Source organism: Scyliorhinus canicula, chromosome 5, assembly GCF_902713615.1.
Source record: "Scyliorhinus canicula chromosome 5, sScyCan1.1, whole genome shotgun sequence".
NCBI lineage: Eukaryota > Metazoa > Chordata > Chondrichthyes > Carcharhiniformes > Scyliorhinidae > Scyliorhinus > Scyliorhinus canicula.
This window is the reverse complement of record NC_052150.1, coordinates 174,113,654-174,137,078: the sequence shown is the minus strand read 5'-3', so window position 1 is coordinate 174,137,078 and position 23,425 is coordinate 174,113,654. Positions and strand designations below refer to the sequence as shown.

Sequence of the window (23,425 nt, the reverse complement as noted above, 5' to 3'; positions counted from 1 at the left end):
CGCAGCCGGCATTAATAGAAGCCGGCTGCTGCGGCTGTTGCACGTGGATTTGCGCATCGGGAGCACCATGGCGGACGGCGCCACGACTCTCCCGGCACCCACCCGCGACCCTCCCGTGGGTCACGCCCTTGAGTTTGACAATGCCTGGCCTAGCCTATCCATTTGTAAATTTCTTATTCCCGATTGCAATTTACTATCCCACCTATTTTAATGCAATCTGCAAATTTGGCTATAGGGTCTTCTATCCCTGCATCCAAGCCATTAATATATGTTGCAAATATTTGGGGCCCAAGAACCGAACCCTATTAGTGACCTCCCACTCATTACATCCCAGTCGTGGCACTCCACTAGTTACATCTTGCCAACCAGAAAAAAAAAACATTTATCCCGACTCTCTACCTTCCGTCGGTTACCCTATCTAAACTAGTAAATTGCCTCTAATCCCATGTGATCGTACCTTGTGTGAAATTTTTTGTGTGAAATTTGGAAGTCCAGCATTTACAGGATCCACTTGGCTTGTTGTATCTTCGAAGAACTCTAGAAAATTAGTCAAACACAATTTACCCTTGATAAAACCGTGCTGATTCTGATGAATTGTGTTTCGACTTTCCAAATATCCTGTTATTACTTCCTTAATAATGGATTCCAACAATTTCCCAGTGACAGATGTTAAACTAACTGATCTATAGTTTCCTACTTTCTGCCTCACTTTCTTTTTGCATTTTCCAATCCACTGGAACCTTTCCTGCACCCAGGGAGTTTTGGAATATTATAACCAATGGATCCACTATCTCCAATGCCACTCCCTTTTAGGCCCTAAAATGTAGGCCGTCAGGCCCTGGAGACCTGTCTGTTTCAATCCCAATAGTTTTCAGTACTTTTTCCCTATTGATGATTGTTCTAAGTTCCTCACTTTCTATTATCTCTACATTACCTATTACTATTAGGGTGGTACTTGTGTCACCCACTGTGAAAATGGAGGCAAAATATTGATTTAGCATCTCTGCCATTCTATTTCTGTGTTCCCCATTATTAACTCCCTGGTCTCATCCGCCAAGGAGCCAACATTCACTTTAGCTACTCTCTTCCCTTTATTAAAACATTTGCTATCCTTTTTTATATTTTGCGCTAGTGTTTAAAAATAATTCTTCTTTGCTCTTTTTATTACTTTTTAGTAACGCTTTGTTGATCTTTAAATGTTTCCCAATCTTCTAGCCTGCCACTGGCCTTTGCAACATGGTATGCCTTAGTTTTTGGCTTCATGCTATCTTTAACTTCCTTGTTTAGCCATGGATGTTTTTCTTACAATCTTTCTTCCTCTCTGGAATATATTTTAGTTGGGAGGAACTGTATATCTCCTTAACCAACTGCCACTGCTCGTCAATTGTCCCACCTTTTAGTCTTCCTGCCCAGTCCACTGGACCAGATTTGTCCTCATGCCTACATAATTACCCTTGTTTAACTACAGAATGTGAGTGTGGGACTCCAGTTTCTCACCCTCAAACTGAATTTGAAATTCTATCATGCTATAGTCATTCCTCCTGAGGACCCTTAACAATAAGGTAATTAAGTAACCCCTCCTCATTACACAATAACAAATCCAGAGCATCCTGCTCCCTGATTGGCTCCTCAACATATTGTTCCAAGAAACAATCTCTAATACATTGAATGAACTCTCCTTCGAGGCTACCCTTGCCAATTTGATTAATCTAGTCTATATGGAAATTAAAATCACCCATGGTTATTGTCGTACTTTTCTTACAAGCCCCAGTATTTTCTGGTTTACACTATGCCCCACTACAGAACTACTGTTTGCGGACCTATAGATTACTCCCACCAGGACTTCTTTCCTTTGTTATTTCTTATTCCTTCCCAGACAGATTCCACATCTTGATCTCCAGTGCCTATATCATTTTTCATTACATCACTGTTCCCTTCCTTTACTAGCAAAGCTATACCACCTACTTTCAGTAAATCCTTCCGAAATGCTGAGTACCCTTGGATATTCAACTCCCAGACCTGGTCTCCTTGCAACCATTTCTCAGTAATCACCACCAAATCATACTCCTTTGTCTCTATTTACGCTATTAACCATCGCTCATGACATTCAATGGCATTACCATCATTGAATCATTCCACTATCAACATCCAGAGTGTTAGGGGCTGGTTTAGCACAGTGGGCTGAACAGCTGGCTTCTATTTCAGGACAAGGCCAGCAACACGGCTTCAATTCCCATACCAGCTTCCCCAAACAGGCACCGGAATGTGGCAACTAGGGTTTTTTCACAGTAACTTCATTGAAGCCTACTTGTGACAATAAGATATTTTTATTATTATTATTATTTTATTATTATTATCATTGACCAGAAACTGAACTAGATTAGCTATATCAATGCTGTGGCCACAAGGGTAGGCCACAGGCTCAGAAGCTGTGACAAGTAACTTACCACCTGACTCCACAAATCCTGTCCACCACCTACAAGACACAATTCAGGAGTGTGTTGGAATGTTCTCCCCTTTCTTGGATGAGTGTAGCTCCAAAAACACTCAAGAAGCTTGACAACATCCAGGAAAAACTTATGGCCACTGCCATCTAGAAGGATCAAGGGCAGTCAGGGACCTGAGAACACCACCACCTGCAAGTTCCCCTCCAAGCCACTCGCCATCCTGACTTGGCAATATATATGTGTTACTTCACGACGTGGACTGCAGCGGTTCAGAAGGCAGATCACCACCACCTTCTCCAGGGCAATTAAGGATGGGCAATAAATGCTGGCCTAGCTAGCGAAGTCCATATGCATTGATTGAATAAAACAATGCTTCATATCATTATGCATGATCTCTGAATCACAAGACGCTCTCTGAATCACAAGACTATGTCCCTTTTAAGAGATTCTGGAGTTAACAGATGGTTCTGGTGATCTCCTGCTCATACAAACTATTTATATATCCTAGCTTGGAACCTTGCTCATTTATTTTTGCCTCCCGAGTCCTGTTTGTCCCTTTAGCAGAAGATGTTCTGCAGTTCCTCTTTAGAAGTGGTTGTAATTGCATTCCACGTATTTTCAGCAGAAAATTGTTTGGTGTTTTGTGAATGGTCCTTGGATAAACTATAAAATTTATTGGCAACCTATAATGTTTTTAATGAGTGAAATAAAAACACTAAGATACGAACAAAAATGCTATTGCATGGCTACAAACGCAGGCATGATAAATGGAAGCCTATACAACTGATGCATGCCAACTCCAAAGAAATGAAAGGTACATGTGTGAGATGCGCACATTTTGTGTTACTGCTCAACTATTCTCGCTATCTTGATTGGCATGTGTGCTAATCGCTAAAGGCATAATAAGCATTAATACTGTTGTGCACCTATTTCGAGTTCAAATCAAGAGGAGGCCGTACTGTTAGAAACCCTGGAGCAAAAGTTGTAATCACAGCCATAGGGATTAGCATTGATGGTGAAATCTGAGGATACCGAATTATGACAGTGGTTTCTGCCGAGCCAATTTGTGGACACTGGTTGTTTGAACCAAATTTCATATTCCTTGCTTGACCTTCCACAGAGCTTCTTATGAGAAAAGAAAGGAAAGAACTGGTTTTTATACAGTTCCTTATATCTCTCAGGACATTATACTTCCTTTCCAAGCAACTACTTTGGGAAATGGAGTCTGTTTAGCTATTTAGGAAAATTAGGTTGTCATGTTGCATGCACCAAATGACAGCGAACAGCAAGTTAATATTGCCTGAGGGAAATTTTTTTTTTAAAAATAATTTTTATTGAAAAATTTTGAATTTGTACAACAACATCGAACCATAATAAAATACCAACAATAACAATAATGATAGCAATCATAAACATTCGCCCCACCTCAATGCACAACACACCATATTAACAACAACTTAAATTAACACAATGTTAAGTTACATAACCGTAGAACAAAAATAGAAACTATAATAAGGAACACCCCCCCACCCCCCCCCCTCTCTCTCTCTCTCTCTCTCTCATCCCTGCCCCCCCCCCCCCCCCCCCCCCCCCCCGGTTGCTGCTGCTATTGACCAAGATACCTATCTTTGAGCCAGGAAGTCCAGAAAAGGCTGCCACCGTTTATAGAACCCTTATATTGATCCTCTTAGGGAAAATTTGACCCCCTCCAATTTTATAAATCCCGCCATGTCACTGATCCAGGTTTCCACACTTGGGGGCCTCGCATCCTTCCACTGCAGCAAGATCCTCCGCCGGGCTACTAGGGACGCAAAGGCCAGGACACCGGCCTCTTTCGCCTCCTGCACTCCCGGCTCCACCGCAACTCCAAAAATCGCAAGTCCCCACCCTGGTTTGACCCTGGATCCAACCACCCTCGACACCGTCTCCGCCACCCCCTTCCAGAATTCTTCCAGTGCCGGGCATGCCCAGAACATATGGGCATGATTCGCTGGACTCCCCGAACACCTGGTGCACCTGTCCTCACCCCCAAAGAACCTACTCATCCTAGTCCTGGACATGTAGGCCCGGTGCAGCACCTTAAATTGGATGAGACTAAGCCTCGCACATGAAGAGGAAGAGTTGACTCTCTCCAAGGCATCCGCCCAAGTACCGTCCTCTATCTGCTCCCCAAATTCCCCCTCCCATTTAGCCTTCAGCTCCTCCACTGACGACTCCTCCACCTCCTGCATTACCTTATAAATGTCAGACACCTTCCCCTCTCCGACCCACACCCCCGAAAGCACTCTGTCCATCGCCCCCCGCGAGGGCAGCAAAGGGAACTCCTCTACCTGTCGCCTAGCAAACGCCTTTACCTGCAAGTATCTGAACATGTTCCCTTGGGGGAGCCCAAATTTATCTTCCAGTTCCCCCAGGCCCGCAAACCTCCCGCCAATAAACAGGTCCCTCAATTTACTGATGCCCACCCTTTGCCACCCCCTAAATCCCCCATCATTGTTCCCCGGGATGAACCGATGATTTCCACCCAATGGAGCCTCCATCGAGTCCCCTGTTTCCCCCCTATCCCGTCTCCACTGTCCCCAGATTCTTAGGGTCGCCGCCACCACCGGGCTCGTGGTATACCTCTTACGAGAAAGCGGCAACGGCGCCGTTACAATGGCACCCAGGCTCATACCTCTGCAAGATGCCATCTCCATTCTTTTCCACGCCCCCCCATCACCCATTTACGCACCATTGACACATTGGCCGCCAATAGTACCCCAATAGGTTGGGCAGCGCCAGCCCGCCTCTATCCCTCCCTCGCTCCAGGAAAACCCTCTTCACTCTCGGAGTCCCATGTGCCCACACAAAGCTCAAAATACTGCTAGTCACTCTCCTAAAGAAGGCCCTGGGGATGAAGATGGGCAGGCACTGAAAGAGGAACAAGAACCTCGGAAGCACTGACATTTTGACAGACTGCACCCTCCCCGCCAACGACAATGGCAGCATGTACCACCTCTTCAACTCCTCCTCCATCTGATCCACAAGCCTGGTGAAATTATGCTTGTGAAGAGTCCCCCAGTCCCTGGCCACCTGCACCCCCAGGTACCTAAAACTCTCCCTTGCCCTCCTAAGCGGGAGCCTACCAATTCCTTCCTCCTGGTCTCCAAGGTGCACCACAAACACCTCACCCTTGCCTGCCTGAGGGAAATATTAGCCAAAATAGTGCCCTACAATTTATAATGTCCTTCGGCTGTGGTTCAACATCTTGTATCTGTACTCCCTTAGTATTGCAAGAAGGAAATTCTTCAGAAACAAGGTGAGCAACATGTGGGACGTTGAAACATTTAAAGAAGTAATTTGAAGGTGTGATGGGGTTGAAGATGGCTTCTGTCATGGTGGAACAAATTAAGTTGGCCAAATGGCCTTCCTCATCATAATTGTCTTCTGAGGTGTTGGATTTGGTAACACATGTACAAATTCCAGACTACTATAGAATGCTTTCAATTGTGCCAAATTGACCTCACCTTTTGTGTCAATTATTTTGTTGTTTTGAATTTTTTAAAACCCTGTTAAATCTTAATTTGCAAAGATCATAACAGCAATGTGACAGAGAATACAAAAACATAAGTAGTAGGAGTCGGCATAGGCCATTCAGTCCCTTGAGCCTCCTCTGCCATTCAATAAGATCATGGCTGATCTGATCGAGTCTACACTCCACTTTTCTGCCTTTTCCATGACACCCTAATTCAGCCTTCAATATGTTCAGTGACAGCCTCCGTTGCTCCCTGTAGCAGAGATCTCCAAATATTAATGACTTCTGGGAGAAGAAATTCCTCCTCATCTCTGTCTTAAACTGGACACCCCTTATTGTTGAGCCCCTAGTTTGGAATTGCCCCATGAGGGGAAAGATCCTTGCAGCATCGACTCTGTCAAGCCTATTCAAAATATTGTATGTATCAATAAGGACACCTCTCATTCTTCTAAACTCCAAAGAGTACAGGCCCCAACCTTTCCTGTAAGCACCTTTCCTTCATCCTGGGAATCAACTCAGTAAAACTTCTCTGAATTGTCCCCAATGCCAGTATATTCCCTCTTGAGTAAGGAGACCAGAACTTGTAAATTATACTCCAGGTATAGGCTCACCAATGCCCTTTGCAGTTGTAATATGCCCTTCCCACTTTTATACTCTGTCCCACTTGCAATAAAGGCCAAAATTCCATTTGACCACATAATTACTTATTGTACCTGCATGCTAACTTTTTGAAATACATGAAAGAGTATATTCTCTCCATTTAAATAATATTTTGCTTTTTTATTGACCAAGCCTCATGTTTTCCCACATTATACTCCATCTGAGAAATTTTTCTCATTCATTAATGAGTGCATCTTCATTGGTCCCCAGGCCCTGGGTGTGGGACCTCAAACCTCAGCTTCTGGCTTACAGGCAAGATGCCTACTGCACCATAACACCCCTTAACGTTTGTTGAAACCCTTTATGTGGCATCTTATCAAATGCCTTTTGGAAATCCAAATGCACTGGGTTAATTCAGCGACCCCCATTGTGCCCGGTGCTGATCCGGGCGCAGTGGGTGAATCCCGCAAGAGGCCCAAATCGGGCTCCATGCCGGGGGGGGCGCCTCTGGAATGTTGAGGGTGGTCCAGAAAGCAGGGGGGGGGCGAGATTGGGGCTACCGATCAAAATGGTGTCCTGATCTGCGAGCAGCCCTTCCTGCTGTCAAGAGCAACTCGCCTGCAGGAACTGTAAGTGCGGCCTCAGCTGGGAGAAACTCCCCAGGGCCAAAAAAAACAGAATCCCCACCAAACGTGCCTGAAAAGGACTCGGTTTTAAGAAGCTGAATCACGCCCTATATATACTGGTTCTTTATTACCGATCCTGCTTTTAAATCCTCAAATTTATCAAACATTATTTCCTTTTCATAAAAGCATGTTGACCATGCCTGATGGAATTACAATTTTCTGGATGTCCTTCGGCGACTTCCTGAGTAATGAATTCCAGTATTTTCCCAATGACAAATGTCAGGCTAACTGACCTATAGTTTCCTACTTCCTGGTTCCTTCATATAGGGATGCTTCATTTGTTGTTTTCCAATCGACTGGAACTTTCCAGAATCTACGGAATTTTGGAAGATTACATGCAATGTATCCACTATCTCTGCAGCCACTTCTTCCCGAGGATGCAGGCCACTATGGGACTTGTTAGTCTTTAGTCCCATTATTTTTCCCAGTACTTTTTCTCTGGTGATAGTGATTACTCTAAGTTCCACCCTCCCTTGGCGTGCTGTTGTGTCTTCTATAGTGAAAAAAAATCCAAAATATATGTTTTAAATCTGTGCCGTTTTGTTCTTTCCCATTAATAATCCTTCAATCTCACCCTCTAGACCACTGTTTGTTTTAGCTACTCTCTTCCTTTTTAAACCTTTTTAGCATTTGTTTTCTCATTGTTTCACATGTTAAACAATTGCTTGATATTAATTGTCCATTTTCACTCCTCTCTCCCAGTCCTCCCTGACCTGTCAACTTTGTTTTGTAATATTGGAATCTTCACATACTTATCATCAAATTGATTTTTTTGCAACATCTACTTGTCTAAACAGGTGTTCTGTCTATTTAAGAGCACTGGTGTCGCAAACTGAATATGTGTACTGATGTTTTGGGGGGGGAGGAAGCATATTTTTATTAAAGGATCTTTCTAAAGAATGAAATGTCACTGAATCACACATTTGGTACTAATATATTTTCTTAATTGAATTACAGCCATGCCACAAATAATCCCACTGTAAAATATATGTTTTTAAAAAAGTAACTTGTCTTACCTTTCAATTTTACTGTTGCTTTTATTTATCTGGACCTGGTTTGTTGAAAAATGTTGAGCTTTGCATCACTGGTTTGTTGTTCAATGGTGAGCAGAAACAAGTGGTGCGTAGATTCAATGTGGCTAACATTGCCAGAATTATGGGGCTAAGAATGAAAATTGGAGATTTTTAAAAATACTCTTACTGCAAAGTTTGGAGCAAGTAGGGAAAAGTATCCAGAGATTGCTTTTGTGCACCTTTTTTTTGTAATTATTAGTTTGGTGCTTGGATTTATACCAGCTGAAAGAAAATAGTAACTATTGTTACGTACACAAGATGCCCCAAACACCAGTGGCTCCAAATCTGTTTTGCGTGATGTTGATAGACCGAGGACTCCCAGCCCTTCATATAGCACCACATGTAACACCCACCTGAACCATCATAACAAACAGACTATTTCTACAATATTTATTTCTACAAACCGCGATGCAGTAGTCCCTCAGTTTGAAGTGCAGGTATACTCAAACACTGGGATGAAACTTCAAGCTCAGTCACCTGACTTTGGTATAAGTGTGTTGCCAATTGCGTCAAGATGGCATTTTGTAATACCTTTTGGGCGGATTTCTTGGTCCCACTAGATCCACTTTCTGGTGGGGCGTGCCTTCGCCGTCAGCAGGATTCTCCGTCCCAGCAGCCGGCCAATAGGCTTTTCCATTGTGGACACCCCCGTGCTGAGTGTGAATGCGCTGCCGACAAAATGGAGGATCCCGCCGACAGAGAATCCAGCTCCATTCTTTACTTTTTTAATAGATACGATCCCTTAATAGTTCGCAGCCAAAAAGGTGAATGGCTTTTAAGCCTTCGACATCTGCCATTCTCAGTCAGCTGAAAGCTCACTGGATAAGAGCTTACAAGTACTAAAGCACGTTATCCCAAAAAGGTCAGAAGGCATTCAATTTACTGTCAAACACTCAGACCTGTAAATTGTTTCTTTCCATTTCAGAATTCAGTGACACGAAGTGCTCCCTTTTCAAATGACTCGCAAGGTAGAAGTGGAGCACGTTTTCACACCACGTACGACAGGAGATATGTGGTCAAAACTATATCCAGCGAAGATGTGGCTGAAATGCATAACATTTTGAAGAAATACCATCAGGTAATTCTTACAAGTTCCTAGGATAATATATGAAAAATTGAATGTGTCCTTTTTTTGTTTAAAATGGGAGAACAGTTCTTTTTTACACTGATGAGAACAATTATGTTAAGTACTGCAGAAATGATATGTTCCATCATGTTATTTATTCAGCATCCAGAATACAAGTCAGGACATCATTCCCCGCCCCACCCAAGTGAGCATACCCCGTCATGGGTTTGCTGAAGTACCCCCATTCAGGACCCCCTTTCACTCCCTCCAATTTTCAAGGCCACTCTTCATACCCCCTTCACCCCTTCATACCCCCTACCCCCTCTTTCATGGGTATTGCCCTCAGGTCCCACCCCTTCTCACTGTTACCTGACACCCTGGCACTTCGAACCTGACACACCAATCTCACACCGGGCATTGCATCTGGCACCCTGGCAGTGCTAACCTGGGCACTGCCAGGGTGGTACTGCCAGGGTGCTGGGGGCAGTGCCAGGTCTCCATTGGCATCTGAGACTCCTGGAGTGGCCATCACACCTGGTCTCCACTTGTGGGAGAGGTCTCACTGGTGACTCTCTGGTGCTGGGACAATGTGGGTTCAAACCAGCTGTGCATATTTAGATGAGCATAATGGTTCATTTGAATATGATTATCTGGATCATACTTAGTGAGGCCGTGATCCAGATTGCACTGGGCATTGCGGGTCAGGCGACTCACTCGTGGTTCGGCACCCAGCACAAAGCCCGTTTTGGGCCTTTTCCTGCCATGCTGTTGCATCGGGCGCAATGTGTGAGAAAATTACACCCATCAAGTTCATGAGCAGTGATGAATTGATAATCGTAGCCTCTATTATCTCAAAGTTTGCACAATGTCAATGTTCTTAAACTAGGAAACAAACTAGTGTTTGTTTACCGCTTGCTACAGGAATAGTATTTGCCACAAAAGACCAATTATTGAAAATTATGCTTCAAGCAAGTCTTATTTGAGCTTAATGTGCCAGATTTTTAGTGTTGATCACCTTGTTAAAAAGAAATGTTCCTTGTCTTGAAAAAACAACTTATGAAGTTTTCAAAGATAGCCTAATTAAATTATTTTCAACTTTCTGTTTTGTGAGGAGTGTTTAACTACATCAGCATTAAAATCAAGTATCCAGTCCGGATGCAATGGCCATCAATGCCTGTGTGAGGCACTTTTTTCAAAATTGGACTACCTTGAAATATACAGAAGATACATGAACTGTTAACAATACTAAAAATAAAATATTTTTGCAAACCAGAAATAAAATTTCTCCCAAGAAGCTTTATATCTTTTTAACGATAACTATTTGATCCACATGTTTTAAATTATTAAAATATTACTGTACTGTCATCACAAAACTAACACAATGCTATTATAATAGTATAATGTAATATTTTCATTTACAACAACGCTTGGTGGAAATTCTTACGAAACATCAAAAGGCTACAACCATACATACTGGTGGGAAACTTCAGTAGAATGTGCATGTTTCCAATTGGTGTCACTTAGTTTGTCACACAATAGCTCATTATTGTAGAAATGGCATTATCAATTTGACTAATCGACTAAATGAATAACTTAAGAAGTACATTCAACCCTCCTACACAGCCTCTTCCTCCTTCATGTACCATGCGCTAAGAGGGCATTGACGGCCATGGACTTCCATTGGATTGGTCCATGATTTATATTTGGTGAAGTACTGCAATGGTTTGACCAGGAAATTTTCCTGCTCTTAACCACCTACCATAAGGCACATTGGAAGGATATACGGACTGACAATCAATCTGTGTGGCGAAGTTATAAACTCACCTTCCATGGACGTCAAGTCCCTTGAACCCAGAGCTTCTGGCCCAGAGGCATGGATGCTACCACTGCGCCATAAAACCTCCATTCATAAACAACACCATTTCCATTTCAATATATTTGACTATTGCAAATAAATTTGAATTGGGGTATTGTATTTTCCAAGTCAATGTAAAATATGTTTTATTGTTAGAGGAACCAAGCTCTTTTAAAGCATCATAGACTTCAGTTCATTAGCTTGCTCACAACTAGATTGCATGTAGTTATTCTGAACTTGCACTGCTGTTTTATATAGAAATATAGCCTTTATGACACATAATTTTATAGTGTGAATGCATGTTTACTTTGTTGTGATGTGTTTTTGGATTTTTAAAGAATTGTTGATGGGGGGAGGATCATAGCAGAATTAGGCTGTTCTCCCATCTAGTCTGGTTCACCATTCAATCATGGCTGACCTGTTTATTTTTTTATGCTTTCATGGGATGTGGGCGGCGCAGGTAAAGGTCAACATTTGTTGCCCATTCCGATTTGCCCTCAAACTGCGTGGCATTTCTTTTTAAATCCATTGCTGTGGATTTGGAGTCACATCTAGGCCAGCTCAGGTAGGGACAGCCAATTTCCTTCCCAAAAGGACATTAGCAAGCAAGTTGTTTTTTTATGAAAATCGACAATGGTTTCATGGTCATCCTGAGACTTTTCATTCCAGATTTATTTTATTGAATTCAAATTTCACCATCTGCTGTGGTGGGATTCGAACCCGGATCCCCAGAACATTACCTTGGGTACCATCTCCATTCTCCTGCCTTCTCCCCATAACCCCTGACTTATCTAACTCCGTCTTCAAAACACTCAGTAACTTGGCCTCCACAGCCTTCTGCAGCAATGAGTTCCACAGATTCACCACCCTCTGGCTGAAGAAATTCCTCCTCAACTCTGTTTTAAAGGATTGTCCCTTCAGTCTGAGGCTGTGCCCTTGAGTTCTAGTTTCTCCTACTATTGGAACATCCTCTCCACATTCACTCGGTCTAGGTCTCTCAGTATTCTGTAAGTTTCAATGAAATCCCTCTCCCATCTCATCCTTCTAAACTCCATCGAGTACAGACCCAGCGTCCTTAACTGCTCCTCATAAGTCCTTCATTCCGGGAATCATTCTTGTGAACATCCTCTTGGACCCGCTCCAAGGCCAGCACATCCTTCCTTAGATGCAGGACCCAAAACTGCTCACAATATTGCAAATAGGGTCTGGCCAGAGCCTTTTTACAACCTCAGAAGTATATCCTTTGTCTTGTATTCTAGTCCTCTCGACATGAATGCTAACATTGCTTTTGCCTTCCTAACTGCCAACTGAACCTGCACGTTAACCTTAAGAGAATCCTGAACTAGAATTCCCAAGTCCCTTTGTGCTTCTGATTTCCAAAGCCTTTTCCCATGTAGAAAATAGTCAGTCGCTCTATTCTTCCTGCCAAAGTGCATAACCTCACACTTTTCCACATTGTATTGCGTCTACCAGTTCATCTGCCCGCTCTCCTAGCTTGCCCAGGTCCTTCTGCAGCCTCCCTGCTTCCTCAACACAACCTGTGCTTCTACATATCTTTGTATCACCTGCAAACTTAGCAACAATGGCCTCAGTTCCTTCTTCCAAATTATTAATGTATATCGTGAATAGCTGTGGTCCCAACACTGACCCCTGCGAGGGCCCCTTTATCCCCACTCTCTACCTTCTGCCAGTCAACCAATCTTCTATCCATGCCAATACCTTGCACCTAACACCATGGGCTCTTATCTTATTTAGCAGCCTCCTGTATGGCACCTTGTCAAAGGCCTTCTGGAAATCCAAATAGATCACATCCACTGGTTCTCTTTGTCTAACTTTCTCGTTACCTCCTCAAAGCATCCTAACCAATTTGTCAGGCATGACCTCCCATGACGAATCCATGCTGACTCAGTATAATTTTACCATACACTTCTAAGTACTCTGCAATCTAATCCATAATAATAGACTTACCAACAACCAAAGTCAGGCTAACCGGCCTATAATTTCCTGTCTTCTGCCTCCTACCCTTCTTAAACAGGGGTATTACATTAGCCATTTCCCAATCCTCTGGGACCCTCCCTTTCTCCAGTGATTCCTGAACGATCACCACCAATGACTCCACAATCTCTTCAGCTATCCCCTTCAGAATCCTGGGGTGAAGTCCATCCGGTCTGGGTGATTTATCCTCCTTCTAACCTTTCAGTTTCCCCATCACCTTCTCCCTCGTGGTGGCCACTACACTCACCTCTGCCAACTGATTCTCTTGAAGTTCTGGTATGATACTGGTATCTTTCACTAATCTAGTCCCTAAGGTGTGATAACAGTGTGCTAACCCGTATAACGATTTTTCTGGATAGCCGAACCACCCTTTTTTCTATTTGTTCGTGGGATGTGGGCGTCTCTGGCTGGGTCAGCATTTATTGCTCTCCCTGAGGGCATTTAAGAGTCAGCCACACATTGCTGTGGTTCTGGAATCACATGTAGGCCAGACCAGGTAAGGATGACAGATTTCCTTTCCTAAAGGAACCAGATGGGTTTTTACGACAATCAACAATGGTTTCATGGTCACCTTTAGACTTTTAATTCCAGATTTTTATTCATTCAAATTTCACCTTCTGCCCTGGCGGGATTCAAGCCCCCAGGTCCCCAGAGCATGAATCTAGGTCTCTGGATTACTCATCCTGCGACAATACCACTACGCCACTGCCTCCCATTATGGCAGCCAAGTGTATAGATGCCCATGTTAAACCTCCTGACAGCCAGCTGGTGAAGTAGGAGGCCAAAAGTCGATCTTTACTCAGTGTTAGATTTATTCAAAGTGAAACGCTACAAGTGTGTTGCTCCGAGCACTACTACTCCCCCACCTGTGTCAATAAATGTCTCTTTATTTTTTTTGCTGGAAATTGACTTCCCAACTTGGGTTATATTCAAAATAAACAATTTGGAATACAAGATATCACGAGGCTGCCATCCTCAAGGGCAGTAGATGTTAAAATCGTTAAGACTGCCAGTTAAGTGCCTCCACCTGTATATACTTAAACTGTTAATGACATAAATTAAGGTTATGGCCAGATAATAATGGATACTAAGGTAATTCAGGGGTGGGGGGGGGGGGGGGGGCTCTTATTTATTTCTTTTTGATTGGCTAGACAAAATCTAAATGATTTGCTTCGTTTTTCATCCTTTTTCGTTGTGCACTTCTATGAATATCCCAACCTACGTTTGAGCATTGCAGAGCTAAATATTATTTTTTTTCCCTTCTCTTTGTGTTACCTGCAGTACATTGTGGAATGTCACGGCAACACCCTTATTCCACAATTCCTAGGAATGTATCGACTGACGGTGGATGGGGTTGAGACCTACATGATTGTCACAAGGAATGTTTTTGGCCATCGACTCCCTGTTTACAGGAAGTATGATCTGAAGGTACGGAGAACTGGGTTCCACATTTGGTTGTTTTTACAATTATTAAGTTTTGAAAACATTAACAGTGACTCTTTTCCCTTGCTTTTTGTTCAATCTTTCTAGTTTTATGTTCTGAATTTTTCTGCTTTTTTCTTTTTTTATCATGTGGGCTACAAAATTACAATGAACTCAAATTTCTCAGGAACGAATTTAGAACACCATAGCACATTTCTTTTTTTTTTAATAAACAATTTTATTGAGGTAGTTTTTGGCTTTATAAACAGTTACAGACATCATCAGAAAGGAAGCAAAAAAGGCAAAAATGTGCAAACATCCACGTTCTTTCAATACTTCCACCGTAACATATTGCACAAGCCCGCTCCCCTCCCACCGGTACTACCCGCCATATTTTCCCTCCTACTCTACTCTAACCCCCCCCCCCCCCCCCCCCCCCCCCCCTGCTGACGCTCACTCTCCCGCAAAGAAGTCAATAAATGGTTGCCACCTCCGGGTGAACCCCTGCACAGAACCCCTCAAGGCGAACTTGATTTTTTCCATCCCCAGGAAACTCGACATGTCCGCAAGCCACCACTCCGTCTTCGGGGGCTTTGAGTCCCTCCACGCCAATAGTATTCGTCGCCGGGCTATCAGGGAAGCAAAGGCCAGCACATCGGCCTCTTTCTCCCCCTGGACGCCCGGGTCTTCCGAAACCCCAAAAATTGCCACCCCTGGGCTCATCACCACCCTTGTTTTTAGCACCTGGGACATGACCCCCGCAAATCCCTCCCAGTACCCCCTCAGCTCAGGGCATGCCCAAAACATGTGAACATGGTTCATAGCACATTTCTGAAGTAATTTTCACAAGCCCTTTCAATAACCATATTGATTCTTCCGCTCCCACTTTTTGATTTGTTTTGCGTTGCTCTTTTTGCCATTAGCTTTGTTTTTTATTCATTTACGGGATATGGACGGCACTGGTTGGTCAGCATTTATTGCCCATCGAACCATAGAATTTACATTGCAGAAGGAGGCCATTCTGCCCATCGAGCCTGCACCGGCCCTCAGAAAGAGCACCCTATCCAATCCCATACCTCCACCCTAGCCACATAACCCAGTAACCCCTGTTGTTGAATACTCACCACAATTCTTAGAAGTCCCCCTATACCAAAAAGGGCCGACATTCTAAATGGTGAACAGGGGTTCTCACTCCCCGACTCCTATGCAGGCTTTGGTGGGTGCTATTCAGGTCAAACTATATTTTCAGGTTATCCCCTGGTATAACCCATACCTTCGCAGAAGATTTCATCTACTTACCACTTAGTAGCATCGTTCCTGGGTCCCGCATTGCTAAGTAAGTGAAGTAGACTGTGGAATAATCACTGTTTCAGGTTAAAACTTTTAAGTTATTTTATTATTATATTTTTTTCTTTTTCTTTTAAAAGATGCAATCACTGTCTTTACAGAAAAGTAAAAAGATCTTGCTTCTGGATCCTTCTGGTTGGTTGAAGGGACCTTCAGGCCCACCTTGACAATCAATCGTCTTTAAAGTCTGGTCTTCTTAAGATGTATTCACTGTTCTGCTCTTTTGCTATGTCCTATCTTTCCCATGTACTGAGCTATAAGAGCTGACTCTACTGGCTATCTCTGAGCTGACTCTGCCTCCTCTTTAAATTCTGATCTTCCTTAGATGTATTAGCTGTTTTAGCTCGGCTACTTGGCTCTGTCCCTTTCCTATGACCGAGCTGACTGTAAGCTGACTCTGCTACTTCTCTTGTTCCTTCTCTGCTTCTCTCTCTCCCCCTCTGGTTCTGGTAGTTCCTTCTTTGGTCTCTGGGTTTATATTCTCTTTCTAACAGTTATTACATTTTTCTGACTTTATTGTAAAGTAACTTTTATTTCACTTGGATTGTAAAAGGTACCTTTAATCTAATTTTTTATTACACAACTAAGTATTCATTTTGACATGACCTCACCTCTCAGGTCTCCGATTACATTTTCCTATGTGATGTTCAAAATGCTTTGATTTCAAGAGGTGTGAATTTTGGTTTGGTTCCTGTCATTTCTTTAGTTTTATTTTCCAATTGTGTCCCCAACTCATAACTTTGACTTTGATTTCAGCTTTAAATTATGTTTCTCGTAGACTGATAGTCTCCCATTTTCTTTAATTTACTTGGTGTTAGCAGAATTTCACACCTATATATTTGCCTCCCTAGTCATTCTTTTCTATCTGCTGATTTTACTTCAATGAAGGTGTGAATAATTGCTTTTAGCGTAATGCTAAAAATCCACTTGGTTATAACTTGAAAGGTTTACATTTATCACCTAGCTCAACTGAAACCCTCATCCGTGCTTTTCCAGATGCTTATTAAGATAGTTAATTTCAATGAAGGTGTGAACCATTGTTTTTAGCTTCATACAAAAATCCTGTGTGTTTGCTAAGCCTACTTGACTAAGGCTATCTGCATTTTACAATCCTCTGGCAGCTGCTGTTAACCCTTTGTGGGATCTTTCCCTGTATCCTCTCATGTTTCGCTCAGACCAGATATTGCCAGACTTCCATGTGTCAAATGACACAATTTTTCCATATTATCAACTACACCCCACCTAACCTTTTGGACACAAAGGGGCAATTTAGCATGGCCAACCCACATAACCTGCATATCTTCGGTCTATGGTGGTACTACCAAGCCACTCTTGGTGATGGACATTGAAGTCCCCCACTCAGAGCATATTCTGTACTTTTGTCACTCTCGCTGCTTCTTCCAAGTGGTATTCAGCATCGTAATCAGCAGGAGATTTCTTTGCCCATGTTTAACCTGAAGCCATGAGACCTCATGGGTCTAGTGTCAATGTTGAGGACTCTCAGGGCAACTCCCTCCCGAGTGTATACCACTGTGCTGCCACCTCTACTGAGACAGGACATACCCAGGAATTGTGATAGTGCTGCCTGGGATATTGTCTGTAAGGTATGATTCTGTGAGTTTGACGATGTCAGGCCGGTGCCTGGTTCCATGCCGGATGGTCCGCCTGGTTTCATTCCTTTGTGTTTTCGTAGCAGTTGAATACAACTGAGTGGCTTGCTAGGGCATTTCAGAGTCAACCACATTGCTGTGGGTCTGTAGTCACATGAAGGCCAGACCAGGTAAGGACGGTAAATTTTCTTCCCTGAAGGACATTAGTGAACCACGTGGGTTTTTACGACAATTGACAGTGGTTTCATGGTCATCATTAGACTTTTAATTCCAGATATTTTATTGAATTTAATTTCCACCACCTGCCGTGATGGGAATCGAAACGGGGTCTCCAGATCATTATCTGGGTCTCTGGATTACTAGTCCAGTGACAATACCACTACGCCACCGCCTCCATCACTGAAGACATTTTTCATTTTTTCTATACTTTTTTTCAGCCATTCCCTTTCGTTCATTCATTGTTCGTCAACTTTTTTTCTCCTCATTCATTTATTTATTTCCCAACTTAATCATCTTCCTGTTTTCCTTTTATATTCCATTAACAAACGCTCCTACTAATTCAACGGAATTAGTGACCACCAGTGCGTCTCTTCTAGCTAATAAACTATAATTACTAGAAGCAGCATTGATTGCATGTTCCAGCCATAGCCCTCTCCCCATCCTCTCCTTATCGCATGTAGATTCACCATCAATTGATAACCGCTTCTAGCAGTTAAAACACTCCCACTTTCCACTGGAATAATGGCCTAGCTGACTGGTGCTACATTGATAGTGCAGCCATCCATCTCAGACGAGTAGCATTAGGATGGCTTTCATTCAGACCATGTCCCATTTACACTGACTGGCTGGAGCCCCAACTCTCCTGTTCAGAGGAGAATTCTGTGTCTATATGATTATATGCATGCGCATAACTTCTTTTGCAGAGGTTTACATTCTGACTCTTGCAGGGGTTCCGGGAGAACCCCTAACCACTTAAACCAGTTTGATGCTGTACTGGAATTGCAGTCCATGTGATGTTAAATTCAAAATGAAACTACCTGCTCCAAAAGGGTCTCATACCTTTGCTCTGAAGTCATGTAGGAGGACTTTGGTAATGACCTTTTGCTCTATTTTAGCATTAACTTAAAAGTGATAATGTTTCAACATGAACAGGTTTTAATTGACCTGCAACTGAGCCCATGCAGTGCAGCACAGTTTCTACCAAGCTGGGAAAGAATTCTACTCAAAAATTTCTCAATCGTGAGAGGCAGGCATACAAAACAACTCATTGAGATCAGAGGTTCTTAGTAATTGTCTGCAAAACACAGCAAGTTTCTTCTTCCTACTTTCTAGCTGCAGCCATTTTCCTCTGCAACAAAGTCAAAAGACATTTATTTGTGTATGCGTTGGCCCCTGTGAACACAAAGATGCTGTACAATATACGTAGATTGAAAAAAAGATTAGGAAAAAGCTTCAGGTGTTTTCTACAAATTATTTTGCATTTAAAAGTTGCTGTTCCACTAATTAGCAATTCATTGAAGCATTTTAGTTTGCAGCAATTACTGGACCATTGCCTTTTGTGGTGGTGGGGGGGGGGGGGGGGGGGGGGGTCATGGAAATAAAACTGAAATATACTGTTGTACAAGTCTCAACCAGTCAATAGAGTACACCAGGCAAGACCCAAATTATACTGCAGACTGTGATTCTCATCGGTGCTTCACAAGTCCAGAGAGATACACTGCCCCAGGGACTATTCTGTGGCAAGAGAATATAGTGAGCACAGCTCTTTCTTTAAGATATTATAAAGACCCTGTTCTAAGTTTATTAGTTTACAGCAGACTTAGATGCTTCTAATGTAGAGAATTTAATTTAAGGATGACATTTGTCAATTTTCTTGAATGGCTTAGGGAAGTGTGTTCTTGAACAGCCTGTAGTGTACTAAGAAGTTAGTGGAAAACACGCCAGCAGCTGGAATCATGCCTGATGCAAATAAACTAGTGATAGTCACAGGCAAATCATCACAGCCTAGGATGTCATTGCAAGAGTGTGTTCGGAAATTGTTCCCAGCCTAACCATCTTCAACTTCATCAATCACCTTTCCTCTGTTAGGAGATCAGCAATGGAGCTCTCTGCTGCCAGTTCACAGTGCTCAGCTCCTTTCACATGTCCTTTGATAATGAAGCTGTGTACCCCAGTCGATAGCAAGACTCGGGTAGCCACCAGACTTTGACAAACAAGGGCAGTTAATAGCCACACCACAGCCAGTGAAATCATCATTGCCAACAAGAGAAAGCTCAAGTCCATCTCCTTCTCAAAGATTCCCATTGACCAGAAGTTGAAATGGACCAGCCAAATGAACAATATGACTACAACTACAAGGCCAAAGCTGATTGTTTTGTGATTACTGGCTCGCACTTTGATCTCAAAGTTCCTTCACCAGATACAAAAGCTCAAGACAGAATTATGGTAGAATGTTCGTTACTTGTTTGGATGGGTGAGAAAGAACAGCACTTCAAGCTGCACGTTACCCAGGAGAGGAGAAGCTAGGGTGCTGCTATGACTCCGTATGCAACATTGGTACATTGAATGCAATCTGTAGATTCTGTGTATATTCTACAAGATTTATTGCAGGTTACCTCAATGGTACCTCTACCACTGTGACAACCATAAGACATAGGAGAAAAAGTAGGCCACTCGGCTCATCAAGTTGCTCTGCCATTCAATGAGATCATGGCTGATCTGATAATCCTCAACTCCACTTTTCTGCCGTAGCCCCATAATCTTGGATTCCCTTGCTGAATAAAAATATTTTTATCTCTGCTTTGAACATACTAAATGACCCAGCCTCTACAGTTCTCTGGGCAAAGAATTCTACAGATTTCCTACCCTTCCAAGAGAAAAAATTCCTCCTCATCTCTGTCTTGAATGGACAACCCCTTACTCTGAGATTATGCCCCATGGTCCTAGACTCACCTACAAGAAAAAACATCCTCTCAAACACCCTTGAGAATCCCATATGTCTCAATAAGGTCAGCTCTCATTCTTCTAAAATCCAATGAGTACCATGAACAACAATATTGTGGGAGCATCATCTCCAAGTTCCCTTCCAAGCTACAGCATCATGACTTGGACCTAAATCACCATTCCTTTGTTGCTGCATCAATATCCAATAATTTATTAATTAACATCGCTGTAGGACCACCATCACAGGTCGTGGAGCCAGTTTAGCTCAGTTGACTGGACAGCTGGTAATTTATGCAGAGTAAGGCCAACAGCCTGGGCTAATTGCCCGTTATTAATGAAGGTCCGACTTCATTAATTTTGATCTTGTCCCTTGCCTGAATCTGTGGTGATCCTCAAGTTAAATCACCACCTCCTCCTCAAAGGGGAAAGCAGCCTCTGGTCATCTGGGACTACGGCGATTTGACTTTACTTACTGGGACCATCATCACCAGATTAGGGGCAACAATTCTGGCAAGTCCATTACCAGCTTTTCAAAGCAGCTGGTATGAGCAATGTCACCAATCTCCTCAGAACAAATAACTTTTTAATTTTTTTATTTTCATCTACAGAAACACAGTGATTATGTGTGAGATAGGCTCCAAACAGAATAGTGGAGGGAAGATCTTGGAATTATTTAAGAACAAATTGGATGCTACAGTTTCTTCATTCCTGTGATGCCCTTCAGTTCATGCCACCTCATTACGGTTTCACCAAATTCTCACTATTCACAATCTCAAAAGCCCAACATAATTTTGGAAACAACTGATAGACTGCTTTTAATGTAATGAAACATCTCAAGGTGCTTCACTGATGCGTTATTAAACAAGCACCTAATAGAGGTGATACTGGGTCAGATAATCAAAAGCTTAGTCAAAGATTTAGTTTTTAAGTTGAGTCTTAAAGGAGGAAAGTAAGGGAGCGAGGGTGAGAGGTGGAGGGAGGAAATTCTGGCGTTTGGAGTCTATTCAACTACAGCACTATTAGTGGAGCAGTTATAATTTGGAATGCACAAATGGCCAGAATTAGAAGAGCAAAGAAATCTCCGAGGTTGTGGGATTGGAAGATATTACAGAGATGGAGAGGGCAAGGCCATGGAGGGATTTGGAAACAGTGATGAGAATTTTAAAATGAAGATGTGCCTGGGATTACAGCAATTACAGGGATGTTCGGAGAATGGGGTATGCTGTCAGTTAAGAGGCATGATGTTTTGCATGACCTCAAGTTTACAGAGGGTAGAATATAGGAGAGCAGCCTGGATTGTATTAGAATCATCGCATGTAGAGGTAACAAAGGCTTGAATTGAGGCTTTCAGCGGCCGATGAACTGAGGCAGGGTTGAAGTCAAGCACTGTTGCTTGAGTAAGGAGCTCATCTCTGGGTCAAATGTGACACCAGGCTTAAGAACAGACTGTTCTCCGAGAAAGAAATGGAGAGGGTGTTTCATGAGAGCGTCATAAAGCAAACACTGAGCTACAGAGGAGGTATTGGATCAGATGTCCAAAACCCTGGTCAAAGAGGTCGGTTTTAAAGAGTCTTAAAGGAGAACATGAGGTAGAGGGGGTGGTCGAAAACAATGGCTGGAATTTTCCGGCTGTTCGCGGTCCCGCCAAAGGCGCACTCCCACCACGGAATTTCCGGTTGCAAGGGATTGCGTTCAGCAGGAAACCCCGTTTGGCCGCTGGTGGGCTGCCTCCGCCACCGTGAAACACATGGTGGGATGTGCGGAAAATACCGCCCCATGGTTTCACTCTTCTTTAATTGGAAGAAATTTCCAGAATCAGATGTCGGATAAGCAGTCTGATAATTTAGCTGCAGTAGCAGAGTTGAGAGAGCTGGTGGTGAGGTAAAACTAGGTGTTGCCAGTTTACGTGTGTAAACTAATACCGTGCCCTCAGACAATGTCACCAAGGGGCAACATGAAGGTGAGTAGCTCATCTTGTGTCGGTCCTCACCTTCACTTGGCTCTCGCCTGTGCCTCCAAGCAACCACCCTGATAAATTGCTTTGACATGTGAGCCAAACCAATTGAGGTTGGTGTCAGGTCTCCTACCCATAGCAACCCAGGAATTTATCTACTCCTGGAATGTGAATACCGATTCTGGTGGACTAGACAGGTAAGACCAATCTAAGATCCAATGCTCTTAAAGGGAGGTCAGCGCCATATTGTGGAATGCTTAGAGCTTGACAAGACACAGAAGACATCCCGGTTACCCACTGCATCCAGATCTATCTCTGACCATTGAGACGAGTGGTGGGAAGCCGGGGTGTGGCTGGGTTGAGTGCAGCCCGCAAGACATTTTATTGACCGTTGACCATGCGCAAGGTTGCCACATTCCATTGATTTCCATCCACATGTTTTTTTTTCCCTACTGTAATGACTGAAGTGATACATATGCACGTAAAGCAAGGGCAGATGAAGTGGAGTGCGTGCATATTGCACACAACACTGGCTGAGAGAGCCATGTGCTCCCCCTGCATCCAAAGTGTAAATATTTATTTTGTTGATGATCGTTCTATTGATATATAAATGATGAAGCATATTCAATTCCTTGTGATGAAATATATAGTGTGTATTAAATGTATTTAATCTTGTTCATGGGGTCACGATTAGTGAACAAGCCTGATTTCAATGTTGCGGCCCACTGAGATGAAGGAGGGCCACTCATGTGGCCAACTCACAAGCCTAGGTTGCTCCTCATTGATCTAGACTCATCTCGCCACTCAAGTAAAATAGGTCAGGCCAAGAGAATGAGGCTGACCATCTGCAAATCTCTCTGACTGTTATCCAATTCATGCAGATGTCATGTTAAGTGAAGCAAGTTCTACCACA

General features: G+C 43.1%; 1 protein-coding gene across 2 annotated transcripts in view; it reads left to right on the top strand.

The window, feature by feature from the left end:
- Positions 1 to 23,425, top strand: part of pip4k2aa (phosphatidylinositol-5-phosphate 4-kinase, type II, alpha a) — a 269,625-nt gene that overhangs the window by 181,978 nt on the left and 64,222 nt on the right. For both annotated transcript variants that reach the window (XM_038798108.1, XM_038798107.1), the window contains exons 4-5: positions 9,246 to 9,398; positions 14,518 to 14,664. In XM_038798108.1, coding sequence (XP_038654036.1) covers positions 9,246 to 9,398; positions 14,518 to 14,664 — 300 coding nt within the window. The remainder of the gene's footprint in view (positions 1 to 9,245; positions 9,399 to 14,517; positions 14,665 to 23,425) is intronic.